This window comes from Coptis chinensis, chromosome 8, assembly GCF_015680905.1.
Source record: "Coptis chinensis isolate HL-2020 chromosome 8, ASM1568090v1, whole genome shotgun sequence".
Lineage (NCBI taxonomy): Eukaryota > Viridiplantae > Streptophyta > Magnoliopsida > Ranunculales > Ranunculaceae > Coptis > Coptis chinensis.
The window spans coordinates 29,762,374-29,775,161 of record NC_141463.1 but is presented as its reverse complement, the minus strand read 5'-3'; the positions used below and the strand labels follow the sequence as shown (position 1 = coordinate 29,775,161).

The window sequence follows — 12,788 nt, the reverse complement described above, 5'->3', positions numbered from 1 at the left end:
CTAACTCATCCATTCAGTACAAGTGAATCAGTTTTGTACCTAAAAGACCTTCATATATAGTTCTAAGTCATTGAAAACCATTATAGGGGACAAATATGAGAAATAGTATAGGCTACAAACGAAATGATGATTTCATCTAACACACCAAAGCGTATCCCAGAACATGCTATGTCTAGCTGCTTCTTGCTCTTTCATTACTTTAACAACGCTAGGAACCATGCATAAGCTTTCAAGCAAGCAATTAACATATATATGTCCTAATATATGCCACAATCACGAGTTTCCGAATTGTTATCTGGCCCTAGCTATTAATACATCGACTTTCAAGAAATCAATTTTTCTAAGTCAATAATCAATGACTTATATCAGTCAATGAGTGCTAAAACAAATAACAGTATTTAGAGTTGGTGCTAAAACTCTAGTAACAGACCTTGGATCACATTCATTATATAGCAATTACAATCTTTTATCAGGGACATCCATGTCTTGCCCACATCTGGCCGGGACTAGCAAAGACTTACTAAAAGCAAAGATATCCCGAATGGAGTCCAGCTGCTATTCGGTCTGCTATGATGACCACAGCCGATGCATTGGATAACATTGACGACACCATCAAAGACATTGGGGACAATTACCGTGCCGCAAGTCCTCTAGCCATGGGAGCTGGACTAATTTGTTTTAGCACTCATTGACTGATTTACGATGCACTAGAACCTGGACTAATTTACGATGCAAATGTAGAAGACTATGTTAACCTCCTTTGTTCCTTAAATTACACCATGAAGCAAATTCAAACAATTACTATGACCTCTACTTATAATTGTTTAAACAGTTCATCTAACATGAACTACCCTTCTTTCATTGCCTTCTTCAATGAAAATGTTACATCCTCAGATACTAAAATTGTAAAATTTCGAAGGACGGTGACTAATGTGGGGGGTGACACGTCGACTTATATTGTTACATTGACACCCTTGGATGGGTTTAAGGTAACTATCATGCCAGACACATTAAAGTTCACATAGAAGAATCAGAAGTTAAGTTACTAATCAATTAATAAAACAAACTTTTAAATGAGTGCTAAAACAAATAACAGTATTTAGAGTTGGAAAGTTATACACGAAGCAAATAATCATGGATGGGAGGGGACAAGAAAGCTTACCTTATTGAGCTCTGCAATTGAATTTTCACAAGTGCTAAAATATCTTTGAGTTTGAGAGGTGTGCGAGAGACCGAGAGTGGAGAAGAATGAGCTTATAGCCATCAAAATTTCGCGTGGGAGATAGAGTAGCTCGCGTGGGAGAGGGTAGGAGTAGCCTTTTTTTATTTTCTTCGTCGGTTTGCAATCACCAGCCCTTTTCTTCGTCGGTTTGCAATCACCCAATTCTCTCCGAAAATATCGTATAAGTCACACATATCGTGGAAATATCAACAAAAATCATCGATATTTGCACTGGTTTTTATCCAAATTAGTATCGCGATATTTATTTACCCTTCTCTGAAATCTCAATATATATCGCGATATTTTGTACTATGGAGTAGCAAATTAGAATTTCCCCATTACTACATGGAGACCCTAATTTTCCCACCTAGTAAGTAGATTAATGTAGCAGGCCGGCCACTGGGCCGCTAATTTGGTAGTATTATTAAAAGTATAATCGTATCCGTACCAGAACAACTTGGATGCGTAGTGAGACATATGCAAGTGTCCAACCCCATTGTTTATGTACAAAGTCTATTTCAATCAGACGGCAAGTGTCCAACTACTTATTTATAAAGTATTTTGTGATATCTTTCTCTCATATTTTCAACAAACAAAAGCAACACAAATTTTTTCATCACACGTTCGCCCCATCACTAAGATATGGCCGATGTACTTGTCGCTCCAATGGTTGAACTTCTTGGTTCAAATTTAACTTCTTTGATCAGGAACGAGTTTGGTTTACCATATGGTGTGAAGAAGGACTTGGAGAAACTATCCAGCGCTTTGGCGACTGTTAGATCTGTTCTTGATGATGCCGAGACGAAACAGATCAATGACAAGTCGATTAGAGATTGGCTAAGAAAGCTCAAGGATGCTGCTTATGAAGCCGAAGACATTATGGATGATTGCGCATTAGAATTTCAAGGCATTGAGTCAGAGGTTGGGGAGCCGAGCGGTAGGCAAGTAAGTAACTCCCTCTCAACTTGTTTTGATTTCAAACAACTTGTCTTTCGTAACAAACTGGGAAAAAGAATTAAAGAGCTTGTACAAAAATTTGATGAAATTGATGCTGAGAGACACATTTTTGTTTTGAGTACTGGAGTTAGAGTTGAAGATTCTGTTCAAGACCGAGAAACTAGCTCATTTCTAACTGAACCAGTAATCTATGGGAGAGTTGAGGACCGAGAAAGTATTTTGAAGATACTGCAAGACAATGCGTGCAGTCAAAATTGTCTTTCCATCTGTCCCATACTTGGAATTGGTGGTTTAGGAAAGACTATCATTGCTCAATTGATCTATAATGATGAGTGGGTTTATGGTTATTTCCGCAAAAGAATTTGGATTTGTGTCTCTGATGATTTCAGTCTCAAAAGAGTTGCAAAAATGATGATAGAATTTCTCTCTGAAGAATCATGTGCTCTTTCAGACTTAAATTCTATGCAAAACTACCTCAGGAAATTATTAAAGAACGAGAGGTTTTTGCTGGTATTGGATGATGTATGGGACCATGATCGGGAGAAGTGGAATAAAATAATTCATCTTCTCACATGTGGAGATAAAGGAAGTTCAGTCATTGTAACAACTCGTCTCCCGGCAGTGGTAGAATCTATATGCTTCCAAACATTTGTAGGCTCTACCACATGCATCATTAATCCAACACATGAACTCAGTTTTCTACCAAAGCATGATTGTTGGCTTCTATTCAAGCAATATGCGTTTGGTATGGAGAACGATGAGATCACTCCAAACTTGAGAATAATGGGTGAGGAGATTATAAGCAAGTGTGGAGGCGTACCTCTTGCTGTAAAAGCACTAGGAAGCCTGTTGCACTCCAGAAATGATGAATTTTGGAGATGTGTAAGAGACAACGAACTTTGGACTCTTCAAGAACGTGGAGAGAATACCATCTTACCTGCGTTGAGATTGAGTTATAACCATTTACCTCCAATCTTGAGGCAGTGTTTTGCCTATTGCTCCATATATCCAAAAGATTATACGATGGAGAAAGAAAAATTGATCCATCAATGGATGGCAAATGGTTTTATCCAATCTAGTGGAGGGATGGAAGTGGAAGACATTGGTGGCGAAGTTTTCAACGAATTACTGAGGCGCTCTTTCTTCCAAGACATGTGTGAAGATGTAACTCTGCAAAAAGTTACGTTTAAGATGCATGATATCTTGCATGATCTTGCATGCTCAGTTATGGTTGATGATTATTTGTCTATGAAAGTTGGTGAGATAAGAGATGTTGCTCAGAAGGCACGACATGTATCGGTGATATATGATTCGGCACCATCGCAAGCAACTTTGAACACAATTTTTAAATCCCAATCATTATGCCGCACAATCCTTTTCCACCACTGTGCAACCACTTCCCTTTTAGAGCTCTTTGTATCAAGGCTTTCACAACTTGAATACTTAAGAGTGCTAGATCTCAGCAATTTATGGACCTTCAGAAGCCTACCACCTATTTTCGGTAGTTTAAAACACTTGAGGTATCTCAACCTCAGTAACATGGATATTGCATCATTACCTAAATCCATTTGTAACCTAAGAAACTTGCTGATACTAGTGTTAAGCTACAACTTAAAGTTAACCTCTTTACCTCCATCCATCGGCAACTTGAAACAGTTGAGGTGCCTTGATCTTTATCAAAGTGGAATCATGGTTTTACCAGAATCTATTTGCAGCCTAACAAATATACATACCTTGAACCTAGAGAAATGTCGCAATCTTAAAATGTTGCCCAAGAATTTGAGCAACGTGAGGAAGCTCAGAAAACTAGTGATTGGGCGTGACTATAACAATAACATTAACAGTGGGGATCCAAAGTTGACTTGCATGCCATTGGGAATTGGTGAATTGACTTGCCTCAAGAATTTAAGTACGTTTGTGGTGAGCCGACTTAGTGACTCTGCTGGTATCCAGGAGCTGGAAAAGCTAGACCATCTTGAAGGAGAATTAACAATAAATGGGCTTCAGAATGTAGTTGATCCGAGGGATGCTCACAAAGCCAACTTAAGGAGTAAGGCGAAGCTTTTACATCTAATCCTACAGTGGCCGGTTGGTAAGTCTGACGTTGAAATTGAATGCAACAACAGCAAAGAGGTGCTAGAAGCAATCCAGCCCCACCCGAACATCAAAGTGTTGCATATTGAACGATACCCAGGTGCGGTGTTGCCTGGTTGGGTAGGGTCTTCTACCGCACTCCCAAAACTGACTTTCCTCGGATTTTATCACATGCCTAACGTGGAAGGATGGTCTTCAGAATGTCTGCTACTCCCTTCTTGCCTTAAAAGTTTGCAGCTTTATAATTGCCCCAAATTAAAAATACCCACGCCACTGCCGTCTTCTATTACACATTTATCTCTTGGGAAAGGCAACGATCCTTTGTTGAAGTCGGTGGAAAAACTCCCCAATCTTTTTTTCCTTCATATTAGGGGATTTGATGAAATGGAAACTCTTCCAGAAGCACCTCTACGAAACCTTACACGTCTGCAAGAGTTGATCATCATGGATTGCAACAAACTGAAAAGGCTTCCCACGGAACTAGAAAACCTTTCAACGACAATACGAATCTTGTGGATTTATAAATGTGGAGGTTTGGAATCTCTGACGGAGGGATTACGAAACCTGACTTCTCTAAAGGCATTGGAGGTTGGCTATTGCCAGAGTCTAAAATCTCTATCTGAATCATCACTGCAACATCTAACAGCCCTCCAGAAGTTGCGAATTTGGGATTGTCCAGAATTGGAAATCATGTCGGTTGATTTTCAGCACCTCATTTCCCTTAAAGATTTAAAGTTGCATTGGTTGCCTCAGTTGACGTATTTACCAGAGGAAATACAACATGCCCGTAGACTTCAAACTCTTGAAATTAAGGGTTGTGAGAATTTAAGAAAGTTACCAGAGTGGCTGCTAGAGCTTCCAGCACTAACTTCGCTTCGCGTCATCAATTGTCATCCAGAGCTACATAGAAGATGTGAGGACTGGAACCGGATTCCCAACCTTCGGGTCGAGAATTTTGTTGAATTGTGAAACCATCAACGCCAATGTTTAGGGTAAGTTACTTATCTCATTCTCTACATAATTTTCTAAACTTTCATTAACCGCATAATGTACATTTTGTCACCAAAGTTACTTATATGTTAGGAATCAATCTTGGGCGCGTGTTCTAATTTCTAACAATAACAGTTAATTTTCAACATATTAATATGTGTTTTATCTTTTTTGTTGGTTAATATTGATAGTTTCATATTGTTTAATCAAATAAATGTTTCCTGACTAAGATTTCACATATTTGTTTTGGGCATTTTTATTCTGTATCTGATGCTTTAGTCCTATGGTTTTTCTCCCCCTCCCCTATTGTGTTTTTTTTTTCTCCCAAGTTCTGTTCTTAGTTACATTTACACGGGTGCTTGTACTCTGTGACCGTGTGTGAGTGTCGATGTTACATAGGTTCTGATATTTGGTTGTATGTGTTTTTACTTTTCCTTTTTACACCACACTTTATATCTACGTTCGACTGATTCTCTATATGTTCCTATCACATTTGTGAGCATGTTGATATTTCCATCCATCTCACGGATTTGCTCTAATTTCATATAAGATAATTTGCCGAAGTTTAAAACCCTTTGGAAGCCTTTTCTATGTAGTGAAAACTTTGTATTGCCAATTTAACGTGTTAAACCTATTATTTGTCCAGAGTTGGTCTATTGCATGTATAAGGTAAATCTCATTTCAAATTATGTAAGACAACTATGATGGTCTATTGCATGCAGTTTAGGGGGGGGGAGGGGGGGACGGGGACAGAAAAAGTTGATAATATTTTCATATCCAATTGGCTCAGGATGCGACCTCATCCTTTGACATTTTTAAGTGGCATTATATATATGACTGTTATATGTACGTGGACGTGATTAATGTTAAGCGAGAGGGGGCATCTTATTACTGACATCGTCATCTACATATGTATGCTCACGTTCACTACTTCACTGATAGCAATCATAAACACATTACATATGAAGCTAATGGGAATTTGCATCAGTAGATTGATACTTGGTAGAAAATGAAAAGTGAAGGATAGTGATGGAATCTTAGAGTTTTGGTACAAGGTCGTCCTTGTTTTCATCATTATTGTTGTCTGTTAGTTTCTAATTCTATTGATGCATCAGCAAATACAGTAACATTTACAACTTCCCGTGGATTTGAACAATCATATATACTGAGATGTATAATCACAGGAAAAAAACATTTTTCAAGGTTTTTCTAGTATCAAATTATCTTTATTGCTGTTATTACAGTGTTTATTATTTTACTATTTTTTAACTGTCCTTTTTTAAGTTTTATGGCTACAAGTGAAATTAGCTTTTATGTATAACTGAGTAAAGAATAAAAAAGTAATGATTGTCACGAATTGCCAAATGCTTGAGTTTTTGTCTCCTTAATAAGATTGCTTATATATCAAGGTCTTGAATGATTGTCATGGTTTTTGTGAACTAGGTAGAAATTACAGATATATCAAGGTCGATGAAGACTGCAATTCATAGTTCTTTGCTTGAGAGCCTCTGGCTAGTGTTTCTGTACCTCATTCAGATGAAACCGAAGATTTAAGTCCAAGGTATTCACTCATCGAGCAGGACATTTGCATCCCCTGAACGGTCAGTTTGTGCCACAGGTTCTTTGCAACGTCAGGCTTTCCATGCCTGGCGTGTTGAGACAGAGGAATGCGTGACGTAACTTTGGCAGGCCAATATTCCGATAAAGTTAGTTAAGGTCAGTTTGTCTTCTCCATTTCCTTTCTATAACCAAAACTCTAGTCTCGTCTCATCTAACAGAGTGACTTCTGTTATTAATGTAGTTTGTACAGTTGGAAATGCCACTGCTCAAGGGTTTCTGGCAAGTGTTCCTCTACCCTGATCGAATTATGGAGTCAAACATTAAGTCCAAGGTGGCAATTCATCTGGTAAAAAGCTGCAACACCAAGGAGTAATCATGTTCAGTCCTATCCCATAGAATTCCTTTGACCTCATCCAAGGCGCAATTCGACTTCATCCAAGAGCCAGTGCTGTCAGTCTGACCTATTCTAAGGTGGCTGTTGACTATCAACCTGAAGATTTACCATATTCATTTGAGGCGTTGGAAGATCATCAAAGATCTAGACCATACGAAAAGCACTTTCTGTTGTGCGAGATGTGGTGAAACCATATTTCCTTATGTACATTTTTTGATTTGTAAACTTTTTATTAGAAAGGATTGTGCATTGTAAGCTTTAGCATATTTAGGGTATAATTGTTGAGACATTGAACTAATTTTTTTGCATCCTATATTAAGATATATATGGTGTTCAAGTCTTCTGATAGCCATCATATTACCGTAGTTCAGCTTAATAGCCTATGTAGAGGATCTTAAGTAAACGCATCTATATTTTGTGAACAATCTCAGGGTTCCGAGAATGTACTCAAATAATTGAGATGTCAGTTACCACTTGATCCCTTGCGAAATGGTTTGAAGGATCCTCGGATTCAAAACCAAATTTATTAGTACATGGCCAAAGTAGAGACCAGGCGACCTGCACCTAGCTAGTTCAGTATTTTGAAGTTTCCATGGTTCATCACCAGATAAAGGGCTTTGACTTCGGAAGAAGTAGTTCTAATGTAACCATCGAAAGCGACCTCCCAACCTAACAATCAGAATAAAAACGTCTCTCAACTCATTGTATATATATATTCCAAGAACTCAAGAAGTAGCACAAAAATACTTTATGCTACAGCGATAAACAGTAAGAATGAATCTCATTTATTTGCTATGTGAAGAAATGAACTACATAATCTACCTTGTTTTGGTGATTTATATGCCTTGCAGTATGCGTCGTTTCCTGTACCTTTCATTTGCTCTTCACTCAAATTGCATTCTGATTCAATAATCTTCGAAGGAAAAGAACTAGAACTATACCAGTCCACCAACCTCTGCCTAGCATGGAGCATTGAGACATTGACCTTCCCAATAATCTTAATAGAAACATACCTCAAGAAGTCAAGAACTAACCAAGCTTGTTGATGAAATCATATAGTCAATGAACAACATCGTCCAATCACTTGTAATATTTGTACATCGTTGTTGAAAATCTTTTTGTTTCAGGCTTACAAGTTATTGAAAAATATATATATAGTTGACATATAAACACACAGAACACACACACACCCACACACATAGAGATGGAATCAATTTTCCAAGGCAGTTATTCATCATGAGTGTAAAGGTGTTATTTAGTTTCACCTTACAAATGTGAGTAGGAGGAGAATGGGTTTGGAGATTGGAAAGACCGAGTTCGTTTATGAGCGAACTGTCTACGTATCAAGCTCTCATTTCTGGGGGGAGAGTTAAATCAAGTCTGACGTAGTTCATGTAGGTGGTATTTATAGCCGTTGAGCATGATGATCTGTGCAACACGTGTACTAACACGTACAAATGTGTGGTTGAGATCAATGATGAGTATAGGGTTGGTTTTGGTAGGAATTCTGTAATGATGGGGAGTGATTGTAGTAGTTCGTATATTGCGGTGATTGGTTGTACAAGTATGGCCCTGGTAATGATTGCATCTGGATAAGGGATGATGTCATAAGCTGAAGCATTCTGTGTGAGATCGTCTGTTTGACCTGCGTTACCCTAGAGCGGGCTAGTAGGGCAAACATCTTAGATCGGGTGATAGTGTCACTGACTGTAGTACGAGCTGAAGTAGACCACCTACATGAGGCGAGCTTGGAGGACAATGACATGAGGTCGGTAGGATATCTTTGCTTATGTTGGACGCGTGCCTAATATTCATTAGATGTGAATATTACTCCCTCACACAACCCCATCTTAGTAGGTTGCCTTACACGGAGAAGTGATTTGCTGAGAAAGAACGGTGGCACGTGTCTGGCATAAGTGAGGAGAGGACGTTTGTGAACAGAAACATCCACCGTGCTGGAGAGATCGTTTGGTCCTGTACAACGAGCTGATGGTGGACTGTAGTGGGCATGTGATTAGCACGTGGGAGAATTTGAGCAGTTGAGGGGAAAATGTGCCACCTCTTTTTTCGGGATTTGAAAAGGCAGCTCTTTTGTAGACGTGTGGGCTAAGGTTTAGGGTGCAATCATGATGCGTTGGGAACTGGAGGGTCGATTGCATAAAACAACTTTTGGAGATCTGAAAAGCTATCTTTTGTTTCATTTCCAGAAAACGCAGAGACTAGAACTCTTCAAGTTAGTACTTCCGCCATTGTTGCTCTTCATTTTTCTTCTGTTCTTGCTTGTTTCGTTCAGTTGTTAGGTCGGTTTTAGCTTTTCTTACTTAGGACTTGTAATCACTAAGAAAAAGGGAGATGTCTGATTCTGATGATACTCGATCTGAAGAGATTCGAGAAATGTCGTTGAGTTGTGGTGAAATAGAGGAAGAGAGGGAGAAATCAGTGGAGTTTGTGAGTGAGGATGTGGAGGAGGATGTACGATCTGATTCTGTTGCTGCTGTAGCTAGTACTTCAGGTCGGGGCGAGGGGTCATCTTGTAGTGGGTTGCCCCCTAGGGTTGTAGATAAACATGTGGTGAAGGCTTTTGCCAATCTGAGGGAAGCTTATGGTATAAACGTAAGCGACCTAGAGATACACGAATTGGGAGAGAACGTAAAGGTGTTTAGCGAGAGGTACAACCCACCGAACTACGAGATAATAGTCTGCGAGGGGCAGCTGAGGGTTGGTATGAGGATACCGTTCTCGAAGCTGACTTGTGAATTTTTGAACTTTTGTGGGAAAGCGCTCTGCCAGTTTGTGGGTAATACCTGGCGATTGCTTAGGGTGTTCGACCTGCTGAATGCGAGTGGAGAATAGCGCATAGGGGTCGCTGACATTATTGAGCACTTCACTGTAAAGCGATCTCGCGCTTTTAACTTTAGCTTGCAAACGGTGACGAAAAAATCTAGCGTGCTGGATGGTGTAAGCAATGAGGCTTGGGAGAGGAGGCCTTTGTTGTTAGTTGGGAACTTCTGTGTCAGAGGATTTGGGGTGAATACTAGGGCTTGTGACTTTTCGGGTGGGTAGGAGTGTATTGTTCTGTTGTTTTGATGTTCTGATTGTTGATATTGTATCTGACATGGTTCTGTGCTGTTTTTACAGAGCTCGTTATAAGAAAGCGAACTGATCGGGGGGGATAGAGAAATTTGCGAAGCTAACTCGAGCTAAGAAACGGGAAAAACTACCCGAAGCTACTTTGTAGAAAGAGGAGGTCGCGCGATCAGGGAGAAGAGGAAAAGTCAGAAGAAAAGGGGCTCAGGGCCTAACTGTTTGTGAACGTGTCAGTGAAACAATGATAGAGAAGATCGAATAAGAGCGATCTGGTGACGAGGGAGGAAAGGAACCAAAGCCGTTCTGGTTCTAAGCGACCCGCCGGAGGTGCTAGAGCCTTTGGGGCTGGTGGGTCGAGTAGGCGACCTGAGGGGGGAGGGGGTCTAGTAGCTCTCCCTTTGACTTGGAGGAGATCACCTTCACGCCTCGCAAGCGAAGCAGCTCGTTGAAGAGAAAAGTTGATGTGGCTGAACCTAGGGCTGCTAAGGTTGCGAGGGCTGCGGAGCTTGTTGTTGGGGGCGGCTCTGGTGCTGGTGGTGAACGAGTTGGGGGCAAAAGCACTCCTAGCTCCAAGTCGAGGACTGCGCCCCGTCCTGAGCATCTTGGATCTGGAGACCTTTGGGGTCGGTCAAAGCCAACCACAAGCGCCTCGAGACCATAGCTCGATGACGAGGTTGAAGGTCCCAAGTAAGGCGAGTGGGAAGTTTGTCATGACTGGGGATGATTTAGACCGCCAAGTGGTATATGTGGATGACCAGGGGGTGCAGCAAACGGTGCAACGAACTGACGTCAGCTTCAAGTCGAATAAGATTGCGGCCTGCATGATTGATTACATGGCTCTAAATGGCAATTGTAAGGAGCAGGACTCCAAGGGCCTTGCTGAGAATCTGAGGCGAATGAACCTGGCTCACTGTCTGGTCAGTGACGTTCTACAGATCTTGCTCGTTAGTTCTTTATTAGAACATCAAGGATTGATTGTTGTTGTATGTGTGTTTATGTAGCTTGTGAGCGGATACCAGAAGCTGAAGGAGATTGCTCAGATATCTGAGTCAGACAGGGAGTCCGTGGCAAAGCTGAGTGAGGAGTTGAAGAATGTCCAAGACGCGTACGCCATTGACCGCTAGGAGCTCGAGGAACTGAAGAGACATCACCAGAACGTTTGTTTGGAGAAGACCGTGGCAAGCAACGAACTAGAAGGAGCAAAGCTGGAGCTCAAGACTGTGAGGGCGGAGCTTACCAAGGTGACTGAGTATGCCCACCATTGTAAGAACGTCGCCCAGAAAGCTACTGGAGCTTACAATGCTCTGGATGCTGATTATGCTGAGCTGGAGGTAGAGTACAAGGCATTAAAGGAGGAGCATGAACGTGGAGCTTCTAGTACACCAGTGTTACCCGTACTGGAAGATGCATGTGATGCTCCTGCCTTAGCTATAATTGATCTGGAAGTCGCTGATCCCCGTACTGATGAGGTCTCTCCTGGTGTGTCTACGAAGGTGAATGTTGCTGGTCTTTTTATTGTTGCTGGTGATGGGAATGCTACAGAAGGTGAATTGGATCCCCTGTCCATTGAAAATTTGTATGTTCTTTCTTGAATTTGTGAGTTGCGAGTGATTTTTTTGTTTCTGTCCTGATATGGTATGTTGTGATACACTAGAGCTGCTTTCCTGGGATAACCTGGGCAGTTCGCCCTTCTTTTATGGTTGTGGAAATACTGGACGAACTGGCTTCCCGGATTGTTTTGGGGAGCTCGTGGTGTGATGAATGCTGGCTAACCGAGTCGGGTTTTCTGAGATGTCCTAGCAGCTCGGTTAGTAGACAAACTGGTGCCTAAGTTTGTTCAGGCAGTTCGTTCTTTTGTCTTTATGAAATGCATGTTTCTTTTTCTTGTTTAATTCCTTGATGTGTTGAATGCGACTTCTCTTATATTGTTGTACTTGCCCAGCGCTGTAGGCTTCTCCTGGTAAGTGTGCTCTTGATTTAGCATCCTGCTCTTTAATCCTAGCGTTATAGGTCCCGAATAGTGCGAGGTCGGGTGAGCGTCTTGCTCGTATGAAGTGTTTTCCATGTCAGAGGGTGCTGTTGAGAGAAACCCTTAGCACATGTGTGGCACGTGTGGGCATACGAACAGTTGGAGATTCAAAAATGGTAGTCACCAGGTGGCGCTCCGTTTGGCGTTTCGATGTATTTATGGCATGTTTTGGGAAGGGACGCAATGGAACATAAAATGAACTGTTGTAAGAAGTTCAAGGGTATTTGTTATGCATCTTCTTCAAGTAACTCTCCAAGGTTCTTGTCCAAGTTCTTCGATCATTCCAGGTTGGTTTCTTTCATTATTTTTCCTTTCTTTCCTGTTGACTTGTTGAACGTTAGGTTGTCTTTCTAGTACCCAATAGCCAGGTGACGTGGAGATGCGCAGGATGATGGAGGGGCGAGGGAAGCCTCCCCCCTTGTGATGGAGGAGATTGAATTTGTGCCTCATCGTCA

The 12,788-nt window shown here is 41.0% G+C and overlaps 1 protein-coding gene across 3 annotated transcripts; it reads left to right on the top strand.

The window, feature by feature from the left end:
- The first annotated feature begins 1,650 nt into the window (after positions 1–1,650).
- Positions 1,651–7,565, top strand: LOC147480984 (putative disease resistance protein RGA4). 3 transcript variants are annotated; one of them, XM_086579846.1, is made up of 4 exons: positions 1,652–2,129; positions 2,169–5,265; positions 6,707–6,979; positions 7,065–7,565. In XM_086579846.1, exons 1-2 carry the CDS (start codon positions 1,865–1,867, stop codon positions 5,240–5,242), a joined length of 3,339 nt encoding a protein of 1,112 aa, XP_086435972.1. In that variant the 5' UTR covers positions 1,652–1,864; the 3' UTR covers positions 5,243–5,265; positions 6,707–6,979; positions 7,065–7,565. The 3 variants fall into 3 exon arrangements, with proteins under 3 accessions (XP_086435971.1, XP_086435972.1, XP_086435970.1); XM_086579845.1 differs by having other exon boundaries at positions 1,651–5,265; positions 6,711–6,979; XM_086579844.1 differs by having other exon boundaries at positions 1,654–5,265.
- Positions 7,566–12,788: the final 5,223 nt, after the last annotated feature.

Bases quoted from the DNA above. Each gene is read 5' to 3' on its own strand.
- LOC147480984 (XM_086579845.1), top strand. From the start codon at position 1,865: ATGGCCGATGTACTTGTCGCTCCAATGGTTGAACTTCTTGGTTCAAAT.